We start from the raw sequence: 17777 nt of genomic DNA on the forward strand, positions 1-17777 counted from the left end.
CCAAATAGTCAGTACCACCGTTTTGCAAAATGCACAGAATTCACACTACGCATAGTGCATGTGTCAGTTTTGGCTTCAGTTCAAGTGGCCTGTCAGATCGCACAGAGCTTGAAAATTATTTTTTCAATAGGATTACTTACCGAATAGGTACCTATGCCAAGAGATAATAGGATATCTTTATTTTTAGGCTTTTAGTGGTTGAAAAGAAAATAGGTAAGTATGTGTCGAAAATACGATGAGTGAGCTATTATTACAATGGTTGTTTTGATTCATGCTTGTAAAGTAACGGAAAGAAAAAACTTTTAATGTATGGATAATATTTCTAAAACAACTTAATTTATTTTAATAATGCTTCCTGTCACTTTTTTTTTACACCACATAATTCCGTGCATCATTCATAGTATAGTTTGATAGAAAATTACATCGCATTATAAATCTGTTCACACAATATGTTACTTATATTTCAGTGTAATGTTTTTGTCACTCAGTTATCTTGATGTTTCATTTTCTCTGTAATGTTTTTGTCACTCAGTTATCTTGGCTCCCTTCGGGTTGGCGGGCACACTGGTGAGCCAGAGTAGCAGTTCACCCGTGCAGAACGGAAGCAACAGCGAGTCTGGTGCAGCACGTCTTCTAGATGCGTGGCGCCACTTCTATCCCCTCGCAGGGTGCGGCAGCGGCACTGATTCGACCGTGGAAGTGTGTGTGGGAGGAGCTCGCATGCGGTACCCGATCGGCTACGTTCTGCTTACTGAACTGGATGAACCTTCGGCCCCCGCTCCCGCGCCGGCGCCTCCCCCCTCCGCCCCTGCGCCGCATCTCGCACACCTTGCCCTCACTCACCTGGGTCTCGCCCAACAGGTCAGTATTACACTAATCATAAAAGCAGACTCAATGACTAATGTCGTCGACCTTAAATAGCAATGATTCAGATAGCATTTCAATCGTCTTAACGTTTGTTTTGACTGGGACATAGATATGTAATGTTACTAGCAGTGGCGAAAGGGTGGAGGTAGGCTGCGATGATCCGACATAAATAGTGCACACTGAATTTTGTCTGACATACTTATTTGCTTTCATTGAACTAAGAATACAAATTGCAGATAGTGTTGGTTGGTTTTTAAAATAGATAAAAACCAAACCATAATAGATAACAAAATATTATTTTATCTATAACAACAAACATCTAAAATTAGTTATGATTTATTGGCAGACTTTTAGATATTTTATGGAAAGAAGGATACTTTTTATCTTTTACCTAGTATGGTTTGGTTAGCAGGGTTTAATTAAATTTTAAAAACTGTCCAACATCATCTGCAATTTGTATTCTTAGTTCAATGAAAACAAATTAGTATGGCTGACTGAGTTTACTGTGTATTGTTTATGTCGAATCTAAACAGCCTAACTCCACCCCTTGCAACCGGTTGCTAGTGATTTTTTATAAGTAAACATAAATTAATATAATATATTGGTCACTTCTTAGTGGCTACACTGTACAGTATCCGTTCATATTTTCTTGCTTGTCACCACAAACTATTGGAGATTTTATTTGAACGAGTATTGAGTTACAAATTGAATTTACTGGCATTTCATGTTTTTGAGGTAATCTATCACCCTGATCATGGCCCCCACAAAGGGGGGCTGACAGGCTCCTAGTCTGGGGGCCCGGGCTCAGGAAGGGCCCGGCGTGACGAGTCAACCAGATAAGTGATATAAACACACGTCACAAATTCTCTATAATAGGTGCTATTTCTCTTCAATAATGTTGCTATAATTATGTGGTTGTAAGATACAATTTTTAATTTTGTATCGATGCTCGACAACTCCATATTTTAAATGGATGTATGTATATATAAAAAAACACATTAATTTTACCGCATACACCATTTGGAAAACGCTACTGTAGAGCGTCACACTGCCTTTATCTTTAGCGATAAGTAGGGGGCCGCCAAAAATCCAATTTGGGGGCCCGCTTCAGGATGTGAGGGCCATGACCCCTATTGTCGAGATGGAGACACGTAATTTAGGAGCAACTTTGTTTGCTGACAGGGAGGGATATCATCATCGGGATTAAGCGAATTGTTCTAAGTTAAGAGCAAGATTGACAAACATCTCTTTATAAAATTAATAATCCATATGTCATCACTACTTGGGTTTTCAAAATATTATCAAACACGGGCCACTTATCGCTGCGCTCAAAAATTTAACTTTTTTTAAAAGACATCTCTGATACCGAATACCAAAAGCATTGTTGTTATTTTGGGCATTCTATTTTTTAAATAAATCAGTTCATGTTTTGTTTCGTTGAGACATGATTGATATGCAAACCGTTACAAATCATTAGGTCATAGTTAACTACATAATTAACAAACAAATAACTGCTTAAAATTTAATATTTTTTTTTCCTTCCAGGAGCCCGATTTAGTTGGCGGCAATAATGTTATGATGGACATTAAGCCCACCAAGGAATGGGAATTCGTGGAAACCACGAGGAGGACCAACTGTACCTGTTCAAAGTAAGCCTCGTCAGCTTCCTCCTCTCTCCGTGATGTAGCGTTATCTTTCTTTTATCTAAGACTTATGCGATATACCTATGCCGTGTACAGTTTTTAAAGCTTTTTTATCAATACATTACATACTTCTCGGTTATTTCTCTTGGCGGTTGTTTTAATTTTTTTTTTTTATAAACGGTTTGTGTAATATTATATTACTATTCATATCATACAGGAGCATCTCCACTTATGAACTACAACATATTGCTTTTTAAAATAGACGATTGATCTATTACTTCTGTCACCATTTAAAAATGCATAGAAATTGTTGCTAAAATTAACAAAAATATATGTAATATTAACACATTGCATTGAATTAATTATAAGAAAAGCGGTTTGTAATTGTTTTTTTTATATTAGCCTTTTAAAAGCCCAAATAGCCGTCAACTTGTAATCAAAATATTATGTCGAAATTTATTTGGTAAATTATAATTCTACTATGCAAATATAAATTCAAGGATGATTGTTCAAAATTGTAGATGTCAATTCAGTTACACCGTAGAAAGTGCTAACACTTGCACTGTTAAGAGTTTTTATTATTATAAATAACAAACACTTTGATATGTTTAGCTATAATTTTATTAGTAAATACTTCATTATTTCACAATAATTTCATTCTAATGGATATTTTCAATTGGTTTACGGTAGTTTTTATTTTATCATCCAATGGTTTATAAGCAGCGGAAGCTCCTGTAATGTCATTTGTGTAAAAATTCAATCTGCTTTCTCTTATTCACAACAGGCAAACCTTTGCATGTATATATCGCATAAGCTTTCAGTAGACATCTGCGTTGTCGATTTTTACTGTCACGCGCCGCAGAATCAGTTGTTTTCATTTAGTATCTTTTGGGAATGGTAGATCGCGGATTTCGAGCGAGACGTACATTGTGTGTGTGTGTATTGATTGTTATTTGATGTTTAGATGACAAGAAAATTGCGAGAATGCAGTAGATACATCAGTGTTAATCATTATCAAGTAGAAGTTAGATTATTTAGTGTTATTATTACTTGAAAGGCTTTATGTCTGATTATTTCATTATTTTCGCATGACGCAAACTGCAAACAATATAAATATTTTTTTTCCTTTACTTTTCAAATATAATCCTATTTAAAAGACATGTTTATTATTTTACAGTAAGCAAGTTGCATATTTTTTATCATTTCACTGTTGTTTATTAGATGATAATATTATGTTATGGTAAGATAAATGCGATCAAATCATTTTTGTTGAGCATGGTTTTTGTTTTTTTATAGTAATGTTAATTAAAATTATTTTGTTAGCTGTGGAAGTTACTGCGAACCCCCGAATGATTGTAAAACAGTGATCTAACTATTTTAAGGTCAAAAGAGAAAAACAGTTCTGCTGTAAGGTTGTTCAGATGGATGTATTATGGCATTGTAGGTTATATTCACGAGTTCATGTTTGCGGTGACACCTCTCAGATATCACGGTGAAATATGGGTCTATTATTTATATAATGATAAATTTTAATAGTTTTCTGATATTGGGTCGTTGACGCATTGGGTCCTCAGTCGGGATGAAACTCAAATTGAAAAAATAAAAAGTATGAGAATTGAGATTTAGATTAAATTTGTGACTCATAACTTCAGAGATGGACATTGCCATATATCCACCACAGATAGGCGACTAATTAAAAGACAAACTTATTCAAGGGAATATATTGTGGATGTGGAAGCCATTCTCAGATGTCTAAATATTATGATTGTACCATTTCATTCACAACTGTAATTACTGTCATTTGTAATAGTTTGTTCTGGAAAGATAGTATTTAGTTTTAGTTACATGATTACATGCTGTTATTTTTCCTGCTTGTGATAAATTTCTATAGACGAGATTATAGATAGATTATAAATATGATATACCTAAATAGTTACAATTGTATAAGAATGGTGAATATATCGGTAAGAAAGCAATCGGTGGGTGTTTACAATGAAGTGAGGGCGGGCTCAGGAGTAAGAGTAGGAGTGTAGTGTGTCGGCGCGGATGGGTAGCCGAGCCGGGTGTGAACGAGCTGTGGTTGGTTGTTGCAGGTGGCGTAGAGGCCGGCGCGGGGAGCGGCACGCGCGCTCCGCACCTTTCCACTCCTCACGCAACAAACACTCTTCTACGTGAGTTACATCTCTCTCGGAAATGACATAACACCCCCCCATCATTGTCTAACCGCTGCTCTCTGTCACTCGCATTACATCCTTTCATCCGGGGTACTCAGTCCGCCAGACATATATTTATTCTCTATTCTCAGCCTCTTCCGTAGGTATTCATTCTATGGGACGGGACGACTCTTGTGGAATTAACAAAATTACAATTTGGCATTCTTCGGTTAGTGTGGTGTTATGATTTGTATACCTCTCTCTGCCCTTCATCATTATTTATTGTTTCCGAGATCAGCTGAAAGAGTATCGAATGGATGCTCTCACAAATTCACTGTCGGTTTGGAATTGTTCCGTTACCGCCTGTTTACCGCAGAGTGCTTTTGCTAGCATCCCCTTAGACCTGATAGATACCGTATCACCTCTTAGTTAATGCATTGTGGTTATTTCCTTTGTATTGCAGGATAGCATGCAGCCCACTCCGCCTGTCCTCATGTTCATTTTTATCTCTCCGTAGCGATATATCGCCTGCTTTGTTTCTTTATTATTTATAATGGCACCCGTTTGCTTCTTTCGGCTCCTCTCTTAGCACGCTTTAAGTACGAAGGTGAATGTACACCAAATTTATTTGAGTAAATTTGAACAGAGATATATCAGCAAACTGTTCACTATACTAGTATTTACAATTCTCTCCTCGGATAAATTTAATGAGATGGATTGATCGAGTAATCTCCGCTGTACAAATAAATAATCATTACTGATCAGTTCTAGTTTGCTGGTATATCTTCAAAGGTGATGGGAGTATCTATGTCTTTAATCGATCTATGGTTATTCTCTGTGGCGTATACCTGATAGGTACCTGAGTTCACTTTAGTTCAATATTGTGTTACCCATTTGTCGGAGTTGGCTGTAAATAATGAAAACATTTCCCTTACGGTGATGGTTTTTAAAATAATAATTATAAGAAAACCATTATTAGCTCTAATAAGACCTCTCGTTTATTACTATTGTTATTCGGATACAGTAAACTTTTTATGCTTCTGAATACATATTTATGTTCCAAACTCATTCAAGAATGTGAAAAGGCATTCATATATTTATGAAAAGGTGTAGTTTACTTAGATTCAATACGTAATAAACCATTCTTTCATAATTTGGAAAGTGGTGAAATTTATTAACTATAACACGGGAAAGCTCTCGATTGTTTTTTATTATAATGGTAAGAAACAAGTTTCAATTAATTTACAATTTCATTTTTTTCACTTGCGATGGCCGCGCGTCAGTTTAAGCGTCAGCCTATAGCGCCGTGGGTCCCAGGCTCGAATTCTGGGTCTAGCAAGTATACATATTGTTTTTCAATTTGTGTATGAGTCAAAGTAACAAAATCTGTTAAAACAAACCTCTACTCTGTGGAGGCCCATATGATCCTATTAGGATCGGACGTGGTCAAAAGAATGAAAAAGAAGAAACAAGTTTTAATTAATTTACAATTTTTAATAGGAACACTCGCGTCGGAAACATGTATGGGTTTCTTGCATCCTTTGCATGATGGAGTTTGAAAATATTATAAAGATAGGTCTAGTAGAAGTAGACCAAATTAAACACTAACAAATTTGTTTTTTACCAAGATACATCTCTACATTTATCTTTTGATTTAATGGATTATTCTTTCACGATATTACGTGAGAAAAGTTCGATAGTCTGTTCTGTGTGTTGAGTGATGGTAGTTTAAGACAAAATAATAACGGCCCGATGATTTGATGTGTGTCCAGGTGCATGAGCGTAGGCGGATCGCAGGGCACTCCGGGCGGGGGTTCGCCGGGCAGCTGCGGAGCGCCCTCGCCTGCGGTGGGGAGCGGGGGTAGCGGGGGCAACAGCTCGGCGGGGGCGGGGGGAGGGAGTGGGGGCGCGGGGGGCAACTCCTCTCCCGCCGCCCCGCCCGACTCTTCCGCTGCCCCCTCAACCCCCCGGACCGCCCCGCCGCACACGCCCCACACCCCCCACCTGCAGATGCCGCACACCCCGGCCCCCACCCCGCCGCTCGCCCCCCCGCACACGCCCCAGACGCCCAGGCCTCAGCAGGTGACTATCGCACATTTCAATAGTACAATATTATTGTTTATAAAGCCCCGAGATTAGTTGTAAGAAATATGGAACGCCTTAACGCTGCCAAATTCATAATAATGTGGTTTTTCAGTGTGTGTTTGGACCCATCATCCATTTCTCATTAAAAAATCTGTTTTTCGTGAGCCGGACAAGATCCACATCGAATTGTATTCAGTGAAAATTACAAAAAATATCTAATAACGTGAGTCAGCCATTTTGAAAATGAGACAAAAACCTTGTTTTACACGGAATTGTTATCATATATTTTTATCTCCATATTGTGATTCATCTGCAGTTTTTTTGCATGGATCCTACACGGTATTGATTTTAGCTGATAACAAGACGTTGGTCGATTCAGAAATTAATACACCAATCAAAACGTCTCATCATTTTCAATAGAATGAATAAAAAAAACATTTTTTTAATCTGGCCCTTGGTTTTGCAGTACCTATTGATATATTTATTATTTAATGCTCAAACACTCAAAATAAAGTCATTATGTAAATTCAGTATACGGAGTATACTATTATATTATTTCAGTCGACGTTAAAAACGATATTCTGTTAAATCACGTTAATCATAAGATAATTTATAATTTCTTGTATCCAAAAATATCTTATTAGTTTCTGTAGCTTGTGTATTTAGATTTTTTTTTATGTCTTAGACGTGTGCGGAATCACCTGGCGAGAGTTTGAAGCGGCCGATACTGGCCCTCCAAGAAGTGGAACCTGATCCTATGGAAGAAGAGAGATCGCTCGATCTACTTTATGACTATTCTACCTTACACGCTTGGTGAGTTGCACATTTCCTTCACGTGCATGTCTATTTAATTTATGTGGCATTATAGGGTATTCGAGGTATTCTGTGATAATGAATCAAGCGATAGTATATTCAAAATGATTGAAAACTGCCAAAAATATTGTTTAATCTATTTACCTCAAACTAATTTAGCAAGCGCGCAATGTCTAGATCACGTCATATTCACAACCTTTTTTGAGTCATCCATTTTCTAGAAGCCAAGTGACCCGCGACCGTGACCCTGATAAATTGTATTTTACCACGTTTTCATTAGCTCAGCTCTTAACCAGCTTCAAAATTCAACGACCCATTGGCTGGGAACCTGTGCTCTAGATAGTGCCCCTAGATTGGTGGGACTATTGTCGTAACAAGTCTCTAGCAGTGGCAAAGGATGGAGATAGGCTGTGGAGATCCGACATAAATAGTGAAAAGTAAAATTTTATCAGTCAAGAATATAAATTACAGTTGCTATTGGTTAGTTTTTAAAATTCAATCAAACCCTGCCTAAAGCAAACCGTAATGGAAATTATCCCATAATTTAATATGCCATTAAATCATATATAATTTTAGATATTTTATGGTTAGAAGAATATTTTTTATCAATTATGGTAAAACAATCAGCAATTTGTATTCTTAGTTCAATGAAAACAAATAAATATGACTGACAAAGTTTGGTGTTCATTATTTATCTTGATGATCGATTAGTGATGGCAGACCCTAGGGCCGAAATAAACATTTTCACTGACTACATCTATTTCCTTCAGCAACGGACTGACTGGGTGTTATTGTGTAGTATATATTATTAAAATCTATGACCATAAATTTTATCTTAGATTTGTTTATGCCTATCGAACTTTTGTTTTTCAACCCGGTAAAGGAAGATGCCTTTTTCTTGAGCTGATCTTGCAATGAGCAAATGTGTCATCTTCATATCTGAAATTGAGAGCTTTTTACCTGCAACAGATGCCCCCCGCACAATTTATAAATATGTAACATTAATTTTAAAATGATAATAATATGCAAGCTTAACAGAGTTTACGGCAATGAGTATTCCGTAAATAATCTTTTTCTTGCTACATAAAAAATAGTTATTTGATTAACGTCCCGCTGGGAAACACGGCTATGATTTAAAGCCTGATTAACCGTGAGACAGCGAGGGATACAATAATGCATATCATATTAAATACACCGAGTAATATTGTTACATGTTGCCATAAATGTTATTTACTATTCCAGGCTCAATCATCCTGTCAAGAAATTCAAACAAGAGGAGGGGTTTGCGGTGGGAATGGACTCGATAGGCTTAAGTGCCGCCGCGTTGGGCGGATGGGAAGAACCTTCGCCGTGGAGACGAGGCGAAGATCTGTACGCGGGCCACACCCACACCAAGATGGCCCCCGTCGACCCGCAGCCGTGCAACGGACCTCTGCCGCCTTACATCAAGGGAGAGTCCCAGGACCCCAACCAGGTAAAAATGCATGCATGGAATTATAGTAGTTATAAATGTAGAAATGTAAACATAGGTGGAGCATTTTGCCCCCATGTACTTGGTTGAATCGGTTATTAGCCCTTCACTCTCTCTAAGATGTTGGCAACTCCACAGACATCCTTGCAAATCCATAAAATTATTTTGATTGCGGAGGTAGGGTCTGTCAGCCACTGCGGGTAAGTCGGTAAAACATCAACAATCCGGGTTCGATTCCCCGCTTGGTCAATGAGAATATGATGGAAAAAATGTTTATTTTCAGTAGATATACTTTTTGTACTTTTGCATGAAATCGTAAGTTTTTGTCTATGGTAAAGTAGAAAGTTCATATCCGTCTGCCGCGGATGTCGGACGTAGAACATTTTTCACAGAGTAATAAGCATGTCACACAAATAAACTCAATTTTTTACGACACATTTTCAACAATCGATATGTTCTACAGATATCGTTTCACCAATTAAAATGTATAAATTCAATCACAATATGTAAATGGTCTCAGATATCCAATAATAGATTCAAACAGTCCTACGAATGAATGAATAGTAACCATATCGAAACCCTCGTAAGACTACGTCACCGTTAGATTTTGTAAAGAGTTGATAAACCTACCTTGAGACATTTGATAAGCAAAAAATAAGAATTATGTTACTGTTAATAACAGTTTTAATAAATTACCATCGTAATGCAAAATTTCAATTCAACCAAGCAATTTTAGTGGATAATAATATATTTATAAGCATTGAATTAAGCACCCGGGGATGAGGTGTATGTGTTCTGATAATTGTTTGTTTAATTAGCTTAATTAACTGACCTGCAAAACTTTCTCATTTTGACGCCGAGATATTGTTGCGAATGAACGAATACGTACGGCACACCGTTCGCTGTCTTTTGTAATGCTTGCCGTATAATATGCCCCGCAATACACTTTGTATTAGTCTGTTTTTATTTATCGAAATGGTTGCCATGGTACGGCATGCCATGGTATCAAAATTATTGAGCGTAACAAAGCAAATTATGGCGTAACATTTAATATAACCTCTACTAGATGGAGCTTAAGCTCATCCGCTCACGTGAATACTCAAAAAAGACGACACTGAAACTGCAGTATCTAGCTAATGTATTTCAATGGCGACTCGCTGACGGCAAGACTGGAATCTCTCAGTTTCAAAACGTCCGCGACCGAAACCGAAGAGACGCGACGTGCTAGTCTCCCAGTCTCAGTTTCCAGTCACCCATAAAACAGTGATACCAATATCAGTAGATTCGATGAAAAATCATATTTTCTTTCCAAAATTGGTAGCACTGAACTGAACTAAACAAGCAATAACAAGTGAAAACGTCAAAAGTTAAAGATGGGCGAACCGATTTTTAATTTAAAATATGTGGCAGATGTTGAGAAATACTCCTACCTGTATGATTACAGGCTGCCAGCATATTCCCGTAAAGATATTACGGAAAAAGCTCAGAATGAAGTAGGAAAGACAATAATGGGTTTGACAGTTTGAGGTTGAGATTATTATTGTTAGTAGATTTCAGTAGCGCCGTCTGCGCAGCATCAGTCATTGGCCAGTTTATGAGTTCCACCAGCAACCAGTTTATCAGATGTTAGTTTCTCCGTGAGCGAAGGGCCTTAAGATAACTTCTACTAGATAAGGAGCTTAAGTATATGAGAGTGACGCAAAACGATTGCAATTCATTTGTACCAGACTTCTGCAAGCAATTTATGCAAATATCAACACAACTTAAGATTTATTCCCAATTCATTTAGTTATAGAATACATGTAGTTTGAACTTTAAATGGCATAATATGTCGATACAGGCTGTCCTGAAATGATTGGATAAGGGTGAATCATCAAATAACTTCTCAATATGGAATTGAAATATAATTATTCACCTATTAGGCAAGTATACGGATTCTGCACATGTATAGATTTTGCCATAGAATACGTAGAAATGCGTATGTCATTCATATCAAATAGACAAAACAAAGAGGTTATTTTACAGCCGTTCACAAAATATTAATTTGCTCTCGTTATCGTAACTACCACACTAAAAACCTTCCAGAAAACCCATTAAGTGTTTTAAAATAAAAATTTCATAAGGCTCTGTCTTGTTATAGTCTCCGTCTTTGGGTTATCGATTGAAATATTGGGTGCAATTTGACACGGTCTTTTCAATTGTGGTTTTTAGGACGATGCCAACAAGGAGAATAAAAACTTGTTCACATCGGACGGGCTGCAGGCGTCCTACAAGGACCTGGACCAAATATTTGACAACTCTGACGACACGAGTGGTGACGAGACGGTAAGACTTGTGAGTGTTGCCCGTGTTCTTTCTAATTATTATAATCATCATCATCATTATATCTTCTCTTCTCTTTAACTCCATTCCATTTTTGTTCATCATCTTCTCTTCTATCTGTCTTGATCATGCTAGTTGAAAAATATTGGGTTATATTTGTGTGTGCATTTTACAATTCATTTATACGTATTTCTTTTGCCCCTTTTTGTATTAGTCCTTTTGTTTTGGTTTGTGTTTGGTTTTGAGTTTTTTTTGTTTCAGCATTTTAAATATAGTTGCTATTGAACTTTTTTGAAATTTAATCTCGGTCCAAAGATTGCCTGCTACTGTGTTAATTGCCTAATCCATGTAATCCACCACTACAATGTAATGGTGGATCAGAAAGGCTGCCTCACATTTGTAGAAATACTTGTCATTTAACGTAACGTGTCATTTTATCGCTTTTATGGTAATGGTAATAATTTTATTGCTACAAATGGATATAAGTTTCTTCGTCCCTTTGGACGATATTCAGTTGAGAATGTCCTGTTAAGCAGACCATACCAGTCCAGAATGTTAAAATCTCATAGAATTGGGAAATATGTAATGGTAATTCATTATAATATTATGTAGCAAAGTAACTTTCATTCATTTGGTTCATTAGTTACAATAAAATGCATCTTTTCTTATTTTTAGTTTGTTACTCTCTTTCATTTATTTTTTTCATTTTCAATGCACGCATCATATTAAATTATAATAATATAAAGGCAATAATTAATTCTCGGAGACATGATGTGTAGAAAATTAATTATTGCTACCGGATTGTGTGTAAAAAAACATTTTGTGTGCAGTTGCAAGTCCACACCCCGCCGGATTCGAACAAAAGCGGGGGCGGTTGCGGTCTGGACGAGAGCACCACCACCCTGCTGGGAGGACTAGCGCGCGCGGGCAGCCGGCAATGTGGCGTGCGGCCGGAGGAGCTCTGCAAGATGTTCCCCACGCCCCCCTCGCTGGAGCACAACCCGCAGCCCTCGCCGGGCGCTTTCACCTTGCCAGAACTCGAACAGCCTCCGCACAGATCGGCCTGCGGATCTCCGCCTCAAGAACCTATAGAGGTAAGTTTATCACGGCTTATTATCTTTAACTGCAATAATTCCATCATCATTTAATTTTACAAGCTTCTGTTTGTATTATTGCAAATAAATTCAATAAAGCTAAAATAAGTACAAGAAATGAAAATATATATTAAATTCTACAGGTTTTTTTATAAATAGCTATCGACAAACCTTTTTATAAAAAAACCTGTAGAATTTAATATTAATTATATTTTCATTTCTTGTAAAATGGAATTCTACCAAGTAAATGCTAACTCAATTACTAAAATAAGTAATAATAATTGAATAGATATTTTCTCTCATTTAATTTACCCTCTCATTATTTAAAGATATGTGCATATTCTTTCTAAAACAAGACTACATAACTTTTCTGGTATAATGTAATGGATTGCACCGAGAGTAGAATTTTTGTATAAAATGTGTATTTTATGTGGATATTTTATAAGAACGTTTGTAGAAGTGAATCGTGGTTTCTCATGTCAATAATTTGCAGGACTGGTCGTACGTATTCAAACCGCCGACGATATGCAAGTATGTGGGCTCCTCCAAATATGCGGCGCTGTCCGGCCTAGCCAGCACGCCGCCCCCCTCCAACTGCGTCTACCGACCCTCCTGGCAGCAGCAACCGCCCTCTTCCGACTCGCGGCCGCCTACCAGACCCGCCGCGCCCAGAACGCCTCACCACATACCCAACCTCAACAGCGTGGGCACCATTTCTCAGCCCGCTTCTGTCGGCTGTCCTTCTGCTCCGCCTCCTCCCCTGGCCCCCCTCTCCACGCCTTCCCCTGCCTCTTCTGCCCCTCCGCCACCCGTACCGCCCTCTTCTGGATGCGCCCTCTTGCTCAACCTCTTGCTGGCTGACACGGCCCTCAATATCTTCCGAGACCACAACTTCGATAGCTGTACCATGTGCGTCTGCAATGCCGGACCCAAGGTATGTTACATATAATATATTATACAGTATAACCCTGTTAATTAGGTAGTGATGAAAAATTTATGTTATTTGGTATTTACCGAATAGTGACAAAACTAACCGATCATACTAATATAATATAGTGCTAGTGATGCAATAAAACTACAAACCGCAAAATAAAAAAAGTATGCAAATTCTGCAGTGATTTTCGGATCCCGATTTATCTCGTGTGACTTCGAGGAGCTCGTATTTATACAGTCCTAAGGTACTTGGATAGAAGGTGTTGTCTCATGCCTCTCTGGCGGAGATGCAAACCAAACAGATGAATATCATGACACTGACTCAGAAATGCTGCACTGAGGGTAGTTCAATTCGTACATTGTAAACATTTTAAATAAATAATAGTTACTAAAATAAAATTTTAATCAGAATTCATTATATATTGAGTATATTATTAAGCTCGGAATAGAATTACGGAATGCTTCAGATTTACATTACAACATTGAAATATATTTGACTCAACTCTTTTTGCGCAGGTTGTGGGTAACATCCGCGGTGCAGATTCAGGAGTTTACCTTACGAATGGAGCCTCGTCGCCGCTCTCCCCGGGGAGTCCGATGGGAGACCCCTCGCCGCCTCCCGTGCCCCCCAATTTAGGAAGTAACGGTCTCGCCCTCTTTGAGGAGGAGCCCATTCGGTGTAACTGCGGCTTTAGTGCCGTTGTCAACAGGAGGTTGGCTCATCGAGCCGGACTCTTTTACGAGGATGAGATGGAAATTACAGGTTAGTACAGTTAGTACAAAAAAAAACCTCGTATACGAATACGTTGAAATAATCACTCTTATAGCAATGTAAGTTGAGTTTATTTACCAACTACACAGAATATATGTTTTATTAACAAAAGAATGAACTTTGTGTGAGCGAACCCTGATGTCCATGATATCATTTCATTTTTGCAGGTCTTGCGGAAGACCCGGCAGAGTACAAAAAGGAGGGCGGAGCGTTCAGCGATCCGGATAAAAGTTACGCGGCCGCCCTCGTAGAGTTAGTAAGAGAGCAGTGCAGCTTGCTGGGAGGCGGCAGCGCCCTGCACGTGGCCGCAGCGGAAGCTGCCGATGCCGCCTCACCTGAACCTCGACTTCACCTGCTGGAGTACGCGGACTGCGGAGAGGCGGCCGCCTTAGCCCTGGAGGCTGCGGCCGGTCGCGCTTCGCCTGCCGTCCATCGCTGGCCTTTCCTCCGTGCGCCCGCTCCCCGTGCAGGACGAGATGTGGTGCGAGTGATGCGGCGGTTGCAGCCCTTACTGCAGGACGCCATCCAGAAGAAGTGCAGTACTCGTATGTGGGACGCTGTGGCGGGCCCGCTCACCTGGCGTCAATTCCATCGGCTGGCAGGACGTGGCACGGAAGACCTCTGCGAACCGCAGCCCGTCCCACCCTTGCTGGTGGGTCACGATCGTGACTGGATGTCCCTCTCTCCATATGCCCTCGGTTACTGGGACAAGCTCCTTCTGGAGCCGTACTCTTACTCCCGGGATGCCGGCTACGTAGTGCTGGTACCTGACACCCCTTCGCTCGTCCACCGGACACGGGCCTTCATGCGAGACCTATCGGCCGCGTATGAACAGTGCCGCTTGGGCCGCCACGCACCCGTCGCCCGAATATCCAAAGACGGCCTCCTCCTGGTGCCCAAGGTCCCCCGACCAGAGCCCCTCGACAGTTGGTTTTGCAAGCTGCCTGAAGGGACTTCTAGTGAAATACTCAAATTATATGCCCAGGTCTGTTTTATTTTTATTTCTTGATGTCGGTTGTAACTTTGTAATGTGACTTTATAATGATACTATTATCAATCAATAGCAACTCATGTTTTGTCAAAAATACACTTAGAACCTTGTAGTGCTGGGCTCGCAAACTGTCAACAAATTTATTGTAAAGTAGTAAAAGAGTTCAGTATATTTAACTTTGTATACACACCTGTGAACTGCGACAGTAACGAGCATGACGCGTACGAACAATTTTTTTTCCTTCCACAATTAGTAACCGCCAACGACAATAGACAACGCCACCATGAATTTCTTTGTGTTCACTAAAAAACTGTCAACACGTTAGATCGGCATAACTTTGTCCTGCCCACGTTCACATTCGCACGCAAGGTCTACTCTGCACAGGTGTGTACGGTTCATTATATTTTGTGATTATGTTACTTATAACTTACTTGTATTGCAGATGTGTCGAGGTGTGTTAGGGCCAGCGCTGAGTGGCGTTCAGCTGGATGCCACGCTACTAGATGGGGAATCTTCGGGAGGGAGTCGACCACCTCCTCCCGAGAGAGCCGCCCCGTCCCCCATGGCCCCTCCTTCCACCCCTGACCATCCGCCTACTCCTACGCCTGCTGCCACCCCCAGCACTGACCATCAAGGTAATTATACCATATCAAAGTACCATGTATCTTCTTTCAGCTCATATCAAATTATTTTGGTTATTCCTTACTTCAGTCAGTCTACTGTGAATCTTTACTAATGTGATTGTACTTGGATGTCAGATATTTTGTATTATATAATGTGATTTTTTTGCTGCTCAGACATGGAGACAGGCAGTTCAACGAGTGCAGGCAACCCGATCGGCCTCCCGGGGTCGGGCAGCGTGCCCGACACGGGGAACGAAGAAGAAGAAGGAAGCGCCCCGTGCATCGTGGTCTATCTTGTGGAGCCGAGCGCGGGAGAGGACCGGCGGACGTCCTGTCTGGGAATGTTAAGAGCCGCAGCCACATTGCTACACTCCCTGCCTGACCACATCAGGTCCAATGTTACCGTTCAGGTATGCAGAAAACTCGCCGCATTTAAGTTCACTATTGCCGTCTATCGAAATACAATTGTTATACATATTATCCAAACTCAAATTTATATTATAATGAACATGACAAATTCAAAGCAAGGAAAAAAAATGTTAATATCTAAATAAAAGACAGTAAAGCTAAGCACGCATGAATGATTAATTAATTGGACGATCATACCCAGTCGATAGTAGCGTAGACCGTTTTTCTATCGGCAGATTAACTTCAGCGCGGTGCAAACAATAATTAATTTATTAATCAGCCAATATGCTATGGCAGAGTACGATTTCAGTCATACAATTATGTTATGCGTGTTACTCGTATCAGTAAGAGTACACGGTAGCACACCTAGTTGTTTCTATGAATCAGCCTTCAATCATTTGATCATAGCTATAATTATCTCCCATACACACTCTGTTTTTACTCAGTTTTCTTGTGCTCTCAACTTTTTAATGTTGAAAAAAATGTACATAAATAGTGGAATTCAATTCTTCAAAGGCATCTTATAAATATAATCTTAAAAAATGAGTACAATCAATATAACTAGAGTTATTATGTAATGCATACTAACTATAAATCATTTGATTGTTTGCAGTTGATACCGTGCGAGAGTCTATCGGACGTGCCTTCGAGTGGCAGTGGAGGCACGCGCGGCAAGCGACGTGCGGCGCAACTCCGTTCGCTGGCGTTCGGCGTGTTCTCGCAGTGTCGGCGACACCTGGCTCACACCACTAACATCAAATCGCTCACCGGATTCGGCACTGCCGCCAATGCTGACCTCTTCCTCAAGAACAAAGATGTGAGACCTCATTAAATCCTATTTAACCGTACAGATAATGCTTTGTTTCAATCTACCCCTGATAAAATGGGTCAACAGTATTTTTAAAAAGATACATAATTGTTCCAAATCAATTTATTCAAAATGAATCAAGATTCTGAGGATTGATATCACCTCATATGTACTTATTTATACAACATAGTCAAACATGTAACTGCTTTCTATGAAAAGTTATAAGGAATTTATTCGTAACAATAATTAATTCTTATTAGATTACAATATAATATGTGGGTATTTAACTTCTACTTATGTTTTGGCTCAGACATTAATTAACATATCAATGGTGAGAAATTGATCACTCGTAACCCAGTTTTTAGCCAAAATGGACTATGAATGCCAACTTGTACAGATTTTCAATACCTACCTATCTGTTGACTCAAAGTTACAAGAACGTCATAAAACTGGTCATAATAACAAAAGTAGTTACCTCGTAACCATAATGTCCAGTGTTTAATGGAAAAAGTTAAAGTTACAAGGAATCAACGTTACGGCTTACGAGGTGTCGACATTAAATATCTTAATTGCATTGTAGAATGATGCATTTTAAAAGTTGGTAGCTCTCGTATGTGACACGTTTGGCAGTTTTTTCAAAATTTCAAGATTTGCAGGAATTAAAAAATGTAATACCTGAAGAATGCCACGCATTCTATGATAGGCTCCCTCATCACAATAAATCAAACTGATTGCGATGGGATTGAGAGGTTCCATTTAGTATGAACTGTTTCCACGTATCATAGAATTAAGCT

At 39.3% G+C, this 17777-nt stretch overlaps 1 protein-coding gene across 4 annotated transcripts in view; it reads left to right on the forward strand.

Moving 5' to 3' along the window:
- skd (mediator complex subunit skuld) overlaps positions 1–17777 on the forward strand; it is a 222147-nt gene that overhangs the window by 188486 nt on the left and 15884 nt on the right. Inside the window, exons 6-19 of one of the 4 annotated variants that reach the window (XM_085958364.1) lie at positions 533–861; positions 2413–2516; positions 4604–4681; positions 6436–6745; positions 7434–7561; positions 8804–9035; positions 11244–11366; positions 12185–12448; positions 12942–13382; positions 13898–14144; positions 14321–15138; positions 15587–15779; positions 15942–16177; positions 16789–16992. In XM_085958364.1, the coding sequence (XP_085814490.1) occupies positions 533–861; positions 2413–2516; positions 4604–4681; positions 6436–6745; positions 7434–7561; positions 8804–9035; positions 11244–11366; positions 12185–12448; positions 12942–13382; positions 13898–14144; positions 14321–15138; positions 15587–15779; positions 15942–16177; positions 16789–16992 (3707 nt within the window). The remainder of the gene's footprint in view (positions 1–532; positions 862–2412; positions 2517–4603; positions 4682–6435; positions 6746–7433; positions 7562–8803; positions 9036–11243; positions 11367–12184; positions 12449–12941; positions 13383–13897; positions 14145–14320; positions 15139–15586; positions 15780–15941; positions 16178–16788; positions 16993–17777) is intronic. The other 3 variants (XM_085958365.1, XM_085958366.1, XM_085958367.1) reach the window with 3 other exon arrangements.

Source organism: Rhyacophila brunnea, unplaced genomic scaffold, assembly GCF_057557595.1.
Source record: "Rhyacophila brunnea isolate RB1 unplaced genomic scaffold, BYU_Rbru_1.0 scaffold_7, whole genome shotgun sequence".
Classification (NCBI taxonomy): Eukaryota; Metazoa; Arthropoda; class Insecta; order Trichoptera; family Rhyacophilidae; genus Rhyacophila; species Rhyacophila brunnea.